The 12,278-nt window shown below is 40.6% G+C and overlaps 1 protein-coding gene across 13 annotated transcripts in view; it reads right to left on the minus strand.

Annotated features, from left to right (window-relative positions):
• LOC132400854 (regulating synaptic membrane exocytosis protein 1-like) overlaps positions 1-12,278 on the minus strand; it is a 554,853-nt gene that overhangs the window by 110,835 nt on the left and 431,740 nt on the right. For all 13 annotated transcript variants that reach the window (XM_059982306.1, XM_059982314.1, XM_059982312.1 and 10 more), the window contains one exon: positions 4,646-4,758. In XM_059982306.1, coding sequence (XP_059838289.1) covers positions 4,646-4,758 — 113 coding nt within the window. The remainder of the gene's footprint in view (positions 1-4,645; positions 4,759-12,278) is intronic.

Raw genomic sequence — 12,278 nt, forward strand, 5'->3', positions numbered from 1 at the left:
AAGATGCAAAGATCAAGTCAATGCCCTGGCTATCTCCTCCCTTGATACTCAGCTACCTGGGATAGATCTCAGCAAACCTTGGGGAGTTAACAATCATTGGCATCCCATTATATTCAACATCTGCTCCTTCTTAATACTGCCTACTTCAGATTACCCATATAACTTTCCCTGAACTCTCTATTGTATACTCTATAATGTTTTCACTTTTGAATGTACATGAGAAGTTTTCATTAGGATCTGACCCAGATTGCCGGGCTCCATTCAAATATTCCCACTTTGGTCAACAAGACCTATAAGATATTGGAGCAGAATAGGCCATTGGGTCCATTGAGTCTGCTCTGCCATTTCATCATGGCTTATCCATTTTTCCTCTCAGCCCTTTTCCTGCCTTTCCCCTGTATCCCTTCATGCACTCACCAATCAAGAATCTATCAACCTCTGCCTTAAATATACATAAAGACTTGACCTCCACAGTTGCCTGAGGCAACAAAGTTCACAGATTGAACACTCTTTGGCTAAATAAATTTCTCTACATCTCTATTCTAAAAGGATATCCCTCTATTCTAAGACAGTGTCCTCTAGTCTTAGTCTCCTACCAAAGGAAATATCCTCTCTATCAAGCCATTTCATCATTTGATAGGTTTCAATGAGGACACCCCTCATTCTTCTGAATTCCAGTAAATACAGCCCTAGAGCCATCAAAAACTCTTCATATGACAAGCTGTTCAATCCTGGAATAATTTTTTTAATTGTCCTTTGAACCATCTCCATTTTCAGCATGTCCTTTCTAGGATAAGGGGCCCAAGGCCTTTCACAATACTCCGTGAGATCTTACCAGTGCTTCATAAAGTCTCAACATTATATTGTAGTCCTCTTGAAATGAATGCTAACATTGCATTTGCCTTCCTCACCATAGAATGAACCTACAAATTAATCTTTAGGGAATCCTAAACAAGGACTCCAAAGTCTCTTTGCACCTCTGTTGTTTTTTGTATTTTCTTTCCATTTAGAAAAAAGTTCAACCTTTCATTTCTTCTACCAAAATGTGTGACCGTAAACTTCCCGAATCTGTATTCCATCAGTCACCTACTTCTTTGCCAGTTCTCCTAATCTGTGTAAGTCCTTCTGTAGCCTCTCTACATCCTCAAAACTACCTGTCCTTCCACCTATCTGTACAGTCTGCAAACTTTGCAACAAAGTCATCAATTCTGTCATCCCAATCACTGACATATAAAAAGAAGCGGTCCAAGCACAGACTCCTGTGGAACACTACTAGTCACCAGCAGCCAACCAGAAAAGGCCCCCTGCCTCTTGCGAATCAGCCACTGCTTCCTCCATGCCAGAGAGTCCCAAAGGAGATTAATTTTTTCAATACAAGAGAAAATCTGCAGATGCTGATAATCCAAAGTAATACACACAAAACACTGGAGGAACTCAGCAAGTCAGGCAGCTTCTATGGAAAAGAGTAAATGGTCAATGTTTCAGGCCAAAACCCTTCACCAGGACTGATGAAGGGATTTATCCTGAAATCTTGACTGTTTACCTTATAGATGCTGCCTGACCTACTGTGTTGCTCCAGCAGTTTGTGTGCATTGCTTAATTTTTTTCCTATGGTTATCTTCTTGCTGTCATCATAGAATGTCTTGGACTTCTCCTTAATTTTAGTTGCCAATGATATTTCATGGCCCCTCTATTTGCTCCTAATTTCTTTCCTAAATTCTTGCTACATTTCTCAAGTGACTCTCTTGATCCTAATTGCCTTTACCTGCTACAAGCTTTGTCTTGTTTCCTGAAAAAACCCTTAATATCTTTTGTTATCTAAGTTTTAGTAATCTTACCATATTTGCTTCTGCCTTTAACTCTTTCTGAAACATGCTGTCCCTAAACTCCTAGTAATTTTCGTAAAGACAGATGTCATATATAATTTTACCTGTATGTACCTGCTCCCATCCAATTTTGTCTTGAGCAAAAAACAAACAGCTGGAAATGTACCAGATTACAGCATCTGCAGTTGCATATCCCTACATTTGCTCATGCTATTTCTGCCAATTCGACACTTACTTAAGGAAATCTTGTCCATTGTGAATCTTTCCCTCTTTCAAAGCCTCTCATTATTTAAATAATTCGCACAGATCATTTTAGGAACTTCTAGGTTCCAAGGAAAAATAATGCCAACTTTTTCATCCTCCATTCATCATTGAAGTTCTTTGTCCTTGGAAACAAGCATTGGAATCCAGCTCCATATTTTTGCTCTAGGCTTTTCCATCAGTTTGAAATGTAGTTGTTAGAATGTCCTTTGTACCTCAATAAGGTCAGGTTTAACCAGTGACCAGTACATAATCCATCTGCTTCTACATTTAGTGCCTTTAACCTACTTAAACTACATATTGTTTTAACTATCTGTAGGAATACAATTCTCAAACAGACCTTTCTTAAAATCTTCCAAAATTAACTATCGTTTTCCATATTTATGCTCAATATCCTTCTGAAGTCAAGAACAATCCTTACTGCCTTAACAAGTCTTGTAAGACTGGAAAGCTTTAAGAAATTGCTTCCTACATCCAAGTGTAGTTGTTAACACTAATTGTGAAGAACAATGGACTCAAAATACATTGCAGCAAAAAGCATTATAAACTTCTAGCTTGTCAAATATATATACAACACTGTTTTATGTTTCCTGTTTCAGAACTAACTCCACTCCTACAACATCACTACTCCCATAATTCCATGGGTTTGTTGAATGCTTTCCAAAGTGCATTCACTCAAAATCTTCTGTATTATCTTGATCTTCTTTCTATGTTACTTCATCAAAATAAAACTCTCTACATTTGTCTTTATGCGAGCACTCTTTGAAGTTTATAATGGATTTTGCCATCATGTCTTTGAATCCATTATTCTTTTCACTTCTTACCAATTAAACTTCGATGTAAAGAGCAACGTTTTAAAGCTTCTCAATAATACAAAAACTTGATCCCCTATAGATAATTTCTAAAACAGTGCATTTTAATTCATTTGTCCCAGGAAAAAATATAGATTCATGCCGTCCTTTTCAATCTTTAGTAATGTTTATGTCATTGGTTGCTTGTTTCCAGGGAATACAATCTTAAATGGATCAAATGTAAAATTGAAATATATGATTCAATTTTGTTTTAATCATATCAGGCACAGATAGGTTTCACTCTTCCTTGCCAAAACCATGCACTCTTCTAGCATCATCCTGTAGAGATAAGATGATCACAGGTTGCTTTCCTCTACTATTAATTGCTCCCTTAAGGTTCACACAATTATTAACAATGATTTACATTTCTTCTGTTCTCTAGATTTATCATTTAAATTTTAGCCAGGTATTCATATTTCCTTTTGAATACACCTTGATGTCAAAATACTTTGCTATATTGTGCATGTATTTTTTCTTTTGCTCTTCTAATGCCATACATTTATACAACTACTGTATTTAGGTCTCAGGATCTGAAGTTCATCTCCTACACTTCTCTTGTCCTTATAGGTAAATATCTTAAACAAACTCTTTATGAATGACATGAGCCAATAGAAGTTTACATAATTAATTGAAAGTTTACAAATTATTGCTTTGCTGTTATCCCAAACTTTCTGGCCAATAATACCATTCATCACAAATGTGCCAGGGGCCAGGTTACTTCACGAATTATTGACCCATTTTTCTACACAGTCATTCTACATCACACACAGCATTTGGTAAACCATTAACATTGATAAAGTTCATCCAAAATCCTTTTGGGGATCCTCAAAGACATATACATCTAATCTGGTATGAGAGACCTAGCCCGTCGAATGATTGCATTTCTAACTCTGATGGCTAGAAGATCTATATTGTTGAATTGGAAAGAAATTGATCCTCCCACTGTATTTAATTGGTTCTCTCAAACTATGTTATGTTTAAATTTAGAAAAAATTAGAAGTGGTACTTTTGAGACTTCTATTAAATTTGAAAAGTTATGGAGACCATTTATTCAACATTTTCATATGATGTAATATGACCCTGTGCCAAGTACATTTGATTTCCTAGCTTTTAGCTTATGTATTTTGAGAGGACCGGAAGTGACGGCATTGATGAATACTTATTTTTGTGAGATATTATAAACAGCCCACTTTTTTTTTTCTCCTTCTCTTTTGTTTGTTTTTCTTTCTTTTATATTACTTATTAGTTATAGTTATTAGATTAGATTAGTTAGTTTTGCATTATATAAATTTTTTTGTTTTTGTTTTTTTCTTTCTTTTTTCTGTTTTTTTTATATTATACATTATGAAATATTTAGATTTACTAGGTCCATACATATATCTTATGGCTTATGTCTTGGTAAACTCATTTATATTGTAACTATTATGTATGTTTTTTTTCATATGTAATGGAATGTGTATGTTGGTAATTTTTTTATCAATATATCATCTGTATTCTTTCCATATTACTAATATTAATAAAAAGATTTAGAAAGAAAAAAAGAGAGACCTAAAGATTTACAGTTTTTTAGTATCTTAGCTTATAGAAGCGGAGCATGGTTAAATTTTACCTGCTTTTTAAACGTTCCTTTGCAATGGTACTTGAGACCAGATTCACTGCAAGATGATAGTAAATGAATGTACTATAAGGGTAGTTACAAGTTGATACCTTGCTCTAAACTTGAGCTTTTAATGGGGACCTGTGGGAGCTGCCTTCCCCTCCGCCCAGACAGTGGTGTTGCTGCTGATGATGATTGCACCGGGCTTCCTTGTTGGTGCATTCTGTGAAAATAGAGCAAACATTACTATTCTGATTTGTATTTTTCTCTTCCTGAGTCTGCTACTATCAATACCATACAAAGCATTCCCACCAATTTTTGCTCAAGTAATATCAAACTAGTTCATTCTCTTTTACCAAACTGCTTTGAAAAACCTCCGGATCTTTATTTCTGAGCAAAACTTCAGTTCCGGTTGCATCTTTGTATGGGTGTTCTCTTGCTTTCTGAATCGAATCCCTTGGATATTTTTGGCATCAGAAATCCAACATTTTTCCCAGATGTGAAGTCAAGATTATGTCTTTCTTAAGAACTGTTTTGTGAAATTTGATCCATGTCATGCCAACTGATGCTAGGTTAATAATTAATTTTAAATCAGTAATTGAATTGTTATCAGCTAAGGGTCTATGAGAAGGAAAATCCAAGTCTATTCAAATTAGAATAATTGAACAAATTATAACCAAATTGTGGTGATAGTCCCATAATACAAACATGAAGCCTGGGTGACAGACCCAGTTTCCTCTCTGACAGCTTGTCTCTGTAAAAGCACTTTGAATTCTTTCAAATATCTCAGGTAGAATAAATGTCTCTTAAAATTTAAAATTAATCAAAATAATTTAAGCTTTTAGAAATGGTAAAAAACTTTAAAAAAAATCAATACATACCTTCACTTACCTTTTTAATCAAACTTGAAAACCCCATTCAAATGTTGGGTTAATGCTACTTTTATCAGCCAACTCTGAAAAACTGCCTCTGCCTCCCTCAGCACAAAAGTCTGAGCTCTACCCTTAGACTCTGTCCAAGACCAGGGACTGAATGGAAGGTCAGAGATCAGATCACCTTTGACTTCAGTGCTACAACATGCAGATGTGAAGTCACTGGTAAGCTGAATGGCAAACAGGACAGGAGTAATTAACTGTAGAAATACCTGCCCCAAGACAGCAGAGTCTGGCTCGATGACTCAGATACATTGCCAGGTTAATTAAATATATAAACCATCATTCTCATAAAATATATTTCTTAAATTATATTCATTGACTGACATTTCTTATATACTGTTTTTAATACATGTAAAACATTGGATTGCTAGGAAAACCATTAAGTCTAAGGATTCCTTAATGAGAGGTTGCATTAGAAATTTCAGTTGGAGCTAGCTACAGTCAGTAGGTGACTCTCCAGCTTTAATGAATAGTAATTTATGCAGTTGAGAATTTGAAGATTTGACACAGGATCAACTTTTACTGCATTGACCTCTATCAATCAATTCACAGAATCTCAAACTTGTTGATTGTAATCAACTAAAAGCAACAGGGAACACGATTTAAGAACTGCCTTTCATAAAGGATTTGGTAATAGTTGATAGAAATCTCTTCATTTCAAGTGAATGGGACAAAGTGAGTTAGTGATTAACATAACTGTATCAAGAATTCTCAAGGCATACAAACATCAAAATTCAATTGCATTATGCTTTAAAATCACAGCATTACATGACTGATTTTCTATGCATTGACCTTTTGAAATGTATATGACCAAAACCATTAACAGTTTCGAAGATGAAGACCAACCAGGTGGGGTGTTTTCAACACGAAGCTTCCTGTTGACAAATGGGGATAAAATGCTTGCAGTAGGGAGAGATTGCCTTAATTAAAAATGTCCTCTGACCTCCAGTCCTGCAGTACAATCTGTTCCAAAGCCTCATTGGAGTTATGTCCTAGTAAGGCTCAAACCCAGTATACAAATTAGTTTAATATCAGAGATGAGATGAGAGTGGTATCTCTGGTGAAAGTCACGCTTCCTCAGATATACACCTCAGTAGGAGTGTGGTTGACAGGAGTGAAACCATAAACCTGTAATGCAGATTTGCCAAGTAGTGTATTAATCAGCTCAATCCAAGGTTCTGCACAATCCATGACTCACAATGTTTGAACAAGTAACAGAAAGAATTTAAAGCTTTTATTCATCCATGAGATTAGGGCATCACCAGCAAGGTCAAAGTTTACTACTCACCCCCAAGTACCTCTGATCAAGTGCTGGTGAACGACTTCTGTAAACTGCAACCTCCGTAAAATAGATCACAGAATTATACAATATGGAAACAGGCTATTTGGTCTAACTTGTACAGCACGTGCCAACTAGTGGGCATCCTTCTACATTAATCTCATCTCCTGAGTCCACAGCCTTTGATCCTTAATCATTTCCTATAGAAAACTACAGCATAGAAACAGGCCATTTGGCCCATCCAGTCCTTGCCAAATAATTTAAACTGCCTCATCCCATCAACCTGCATCTAGACCATAGCCCTCCAATCCAGGTATCTATGCAAACTCCTCTTGAAGGACGAAATCGCATCCACCACTTGAGGTGACAGCTCATCTATACACTTCTTAAATGCCATCAATGGCCCAGCTTCAACAACTCTCTGGGTGAAGAGGATACTACTCATATCTCTTTCTCTTTACCCAAAGTTGTGCCCTCTAGTTTATCTATCATATAGGTAAAAATTTCCTGCAGGCTACTCTGCCTAAACCCCATATGATTTTATGTCTCAAATACGCCCCTTCGTTAACTTTTCCTGTCCCAGAGAGAAATGACTCAGCTTCTTAAATCTCTCCTCAGAAGGGAAACACTCCACCCTTAGCAATATGCTGGAGAATCTTCTTTGCAACATCTCCAGCACTTTCACATATTTCTTTTAAGCATGATGACCAGAACTGCATGCAGTACTCAAGATGAAGTCTGACCAAGTTTCTAAAAATCTGCAGTATGACCTCCAAACTTCTGTATTTAATACCTTCATCCAATGAAAGACAGTATCCAATATATCCTCCCAACAATCTCATCAACCTACATTGCCACCTTCAAGGATCAATGGACTTCCAACGTCCTACTTTTTAACAATATCTCTGAGATCCTACCACTGTATCACTGTATAGGTCCTACACTTATCAATATAGACAACATCACCCACAACCCCCCTTCCCCATCATTATGATTGGTTAGTAACAGAAATCTGCCCTTACAGAATTTCCAAGTCATTAACCAAATATTTGTGATAGGAAAATAAAATTCACTCTCAGGGAATTTATGGACTAGAAAGTAAATAAATAAAGACAAATTCACATATTTTCAGATTTTGTTTCTCGATGTATACACAGATGATGCATCTTCACATTATGGAAAATTATGATATGGATTGTTTCTAGAAACACAACTCACCCACAACATGGGGTTCATCTATATTCTGAAAATGCATCAACTCATATTTGTTTGAATTAAAATACATCTACTATTTGCAGCCCCATTTCACTAACACATCAAACCACTCTCCACATTATCAACAATTCCACCGATCGTCATGTTACTTGCAAATTTACTGACCATGCATCCTATATTTATATTCACATCCAAATCATTCACATATATTACATACAACAATGGATATTATTAGTTGCAGGCGCTCAATTGTGAAAACAGTTCTGCCAACAAACATGGCCTCCTACTGCCAAGCCAAATTTGGATCCAATTAGGCAAACTTCTCTGGATTCTATTTGTATTAACTTTTGGACCAGTCTTCTATGTGGAGCCTTGCTTAAGTTCATGTAAATTACATTACTGTTCTTCCCTCAATGATACTCTGCGTTCCCTCTTCAAAGAATTCAATTAAACTGGTCAAACAGATTATTCCCTTGACAAAGCCGTGAAGGTGTTTGCTGCAGTACTGTTGGGTGTTGCAGTGAAGATAAAAGAATGGTGTTATATTTCCAGATCAGGACTGTGTGTGATGTGCAGAGAAGGCTGCAAATGATAATATCCTAAAGTTCCTGCTGCCTTTGCCATTCTCAGTGTTTCCAAGGTACTGCTGGATTAACTGATATGGGCATTTTATAACTGGTATACTCTGCAGTCACTGTATGTAATGGAAGGAGTGAATATTGATTATGATTCAAGATTGTTTGATGGCATTTCCAGTACACAGGTGTAAAGGGGAATGAAATGATTGTTACTCCAGATCTGATACAGGAGAAACACACAGTAAGATAAAGAACACAACAATAACAATATATAACAATACACAAGATAGGTCATATACATAGATTAATTGTATGTCCGTAAAATGATGCTAGGCACAGGAATGTCTGTACACAAGGTGACTGACAGAAAATGATGAAGTAGTGGTGGTTGGGATATGGAGGGGTGGGTTAATGGGCTGAGGCTTACTGCTTATGGAAAGTATCTGTTTTTGAGTCTGGTGGTCCTGGCATGGATGCTATGTAGCCTCCTTCTTCACAGGAGTGAGACAAACAGTCCTATGAAGAAGGACTTCATGATGTTAGCTTTCTTTATATATAGTGCTAATTAAATTGGTTGCTTTGTTTTAGTGGTCCTGAAATTCTTTGTAATGGTACTGTTGGAGCTACATTCACCCAGACATTAAGAATATTAGATGATATTCTTGACTTGTAGATGGTAAGTAGTCCTCTGGGTATCAGGAGGAGAAAGAATGCCCAGTTTTTATTGCCACAGCATACAGTAGGATGTAGATACCAGGTGATAAGCAAGAGAAATTGGTTTCGTGGTGCCACTGAAAAGGAACAGGAATAATAATCTGGCAGTCCAAGCTGCTGAATGAAATTGTGAACCTTTAAATAGCAACTTCCATGGGGTATTAAAACAACTGGCCATGGCTGTGAAATGAATATTAGCACATTCATTTCATGTCCCAATGATGCACCATCAATAACTCTCGGAGACGGGAGGTGAACGATAGGCTTTTATTAGCAGCAAATCAGAGCACGGCATCTCGGAGACTGAGGGAGGAGCAGTGCCTCCAATCGCCTTTATACTGGGGTCTGTGGGAGAAGCCACAGGAGCAGTCAGCAGAGGGGCGTGTCCAGACAGGTATACATAGTTTATCACATTCACCCCCCTTTTGTTTTAAAAGAGAGTCCCCACGGGGCGAAGTTTCTTACAAGTATATTTACAGGTTAAGTCTATCAGGCGCTGCGATCTACATAGCACAGGTGCCGGTGGTGATTGCACCAGTGATGGTGGTTGTGCTGGCTCTGGCCTGACTTGAGGTGCCAGCCCGTTAGGAGTCAGTAATCCCTCATGCGTGTGCAAGGCGCCTGGTATGGGAGTGTCGTGAGGAGTCTGTGTAGGGCTTGGTGTGCGCGGTGTCTCGTGGGTATATACATCGGTGGGTACGGGGTTCATAGTCACCATGGAGTGTTCGGGGTCGTGGTCTGGTGCTTCTGCGGGTGCCAGGTTGCGGATGGAGACCGTGTCCTCCCACCCATCAGGTAAGATCACATAGGTATACTGGGAGTTCGCATGAAGTAGGTGAACCCCCTCGACCATCTGAAAAGTATTTATTGCTCCTCGCATGTTTCCGGAGCAGCACTGGCCCTGGGGACATCAGCCAAGCCCGTAGGGTGGTCCCAGCGGCAGACTTCCTGGGAAAAGAAAAGAGTCGCTCATGAGGGGTGGCATTGGTGGACGTGCATAACAGGAAACGGATGGAGTGGAGTGCCTCGGGGAGGACCTCCTGCCAGCGAGAGACCGGCAATCCCTTTGACCTAAGGGCTAAGAATGTGGCCGTCCTGATTTCCTCAAGGGAGTAAGGCAGGTTCTGGGCTTTCACGAAATGGTAAAGTCAGGTGGCAAAGATGTGCATGGAGGGCGTATAGCCGGCCGAGCTGCGCGCTGGCACACGCTCCCTGGGATAGGGCATCAGGGGGCTCATTGAGCCTTCCAGACCGGTACAGGATATCATAGTTGTAGGTGGAGAGTTCTATTCTCCACTTCAAAATTTTATCATTTTTAATTTTGCCCCGCTGTTGGTTGCTAAACATGAATGCAACTGAGCGCTAATCGGTCAGCAAGGTGAACTTCTTGCTGGCGAGATAGTGCCTCCAGTGCCTAATAGCTTCCACTACGGCCTGGGCTTCTTTCTCCACTGTGGAGTGCCGAACTTCAGGGCCTTGAAGGGTACGAGAGAAGAATGCTACGGGCCTTCCTGCCTGATTGAGGGTAGCAGCCAGCCCGAAGTCGGAGGCGTCACTCTCTACTTGGAAGGGAATGGTCTCGTCCACTGCATGCATTGTTGCTTTGGCAATGTCCCCTTTAATGCGGCTGAAGGCTGCACAGGCCTCGGCTGAGAGGGGAAATGTGGTGGACTTGACCAGGGGGCGGGCCTTGTCTGCGTGATGGGGAACCCATTGGGTGTAATAGGAAAAGAAGCCCAGGCACTGTTTGAGAGCTCTGAGTGTGGTGGGAAGAGGGAGTTCCAGCAGGGGGTGCAAACGGTCGGGGTCAGGGCCAATGACCCCGTTCTCCACGACAATCCCAAGGACAGCAAGTTGGGTGGTTCCGAACACACACTTGTTCCTGTTATAGGTAAGGTTAAGAGCTCTGTCTGCTTGGAAAAATAGTTGGAGGTTGATGTCGTGATCCTGCCAGTTGTGACTGCAGATGGTGATGTTATCCAGGTACGGGAACGTGGCCTTCAGTTGGCACTGGTCCACCATTTCCCTCTGGAAGACAGAGACACCATTCGTGACACCGAAGCGGACACGCAAGAAGTGATAGAGCCTGCCGCCCGCCTCGAAGGCGGTGTAGGGGTTGTTCTCCGGGCAGATGGGGAGCTGATGGTACGCAGATTTCAGATCTATGGTCGAGTACACCTTGTACTGAGCTATCTGATTGACCATATCCGCGATGCGGGGTAGGGGGTACACGTCAAGCTGCATGAACCTATTGATGGTCTGGCTATAGTCCACGACCATCCTATTTTTCTGCCCTGTCCGAACAATGACCACCTGGGCCCTCCAAGGACTTGCGCTTGGCTCAATGATCTCCTCCCTGAGCAGCCGCTGCACCTCCGACTCAATGAAAGCCCTGTTCCCCCGCGCTATACCTCCTGTTTTTAGTTGCCACAGGTTTACAGTCGGGGGTCAGGTTGGTGAACAGCGGTGGGGGAAGGATCTTGAGGGTGGAGAGGCTGCAAGTGGTGTCAGTAGCGCGGCTGCCGGCATGGTGTTGGGTGGGATGTGTGGGTCGGTGTGTGTGTGTGGTCAGTAGCGGGGTACATGACGAAGTCCCACAGAACTGAGGATTTCTGATTGGTGGGAGGGGCCCGTCATACTCCATTGTCACACTTTTCAGGTGGCTCTGGAAATCGAGCCCCAATAGCACAGGTGCGAACAGTTGAGGCATGACCAGTAGCGCAAAGTTCCGATATTCTGTGCCCTGCACCACCAATTTCGCTACACAGCCACCCCAGATGTTGTGGAATGCGATCCAGAAGCCATAGTGACCTTCTGGCTTACCGGCTGTGTCACGAGTCCGCAGCATTGCACTGTGTCCAGGTGAATAAAACTCTCAGTGCTGCCCATGTCAAACAGGCAGCTAGTCCTGTGCCCCTCCACCAGGATGTCCATCATTGACCTTGAGAGCTGGTGTGGAGCGGTTTGGTTGAGGGCCACGGAGGCCAGAGTTGAATCGCCGTCTTGGACCAAGTAAGCACCC

This window comes from Hypanus sabinus, chromosome 10 (genome assembly GCF_030144855.1).
Source record: "Hypanus sabinus isolate sHypSab1 chromosome 10, sHypSab1.hap1, whole genome shotgun sequence".
Classification (NCBI taxonomy): domain Eukaryota; kingdom Metazoa; phylum Chordata; class Chondrichthyes; order Myliobatiformes; family Dasyatidae; genus Hypanus; species Hypanus sabinus.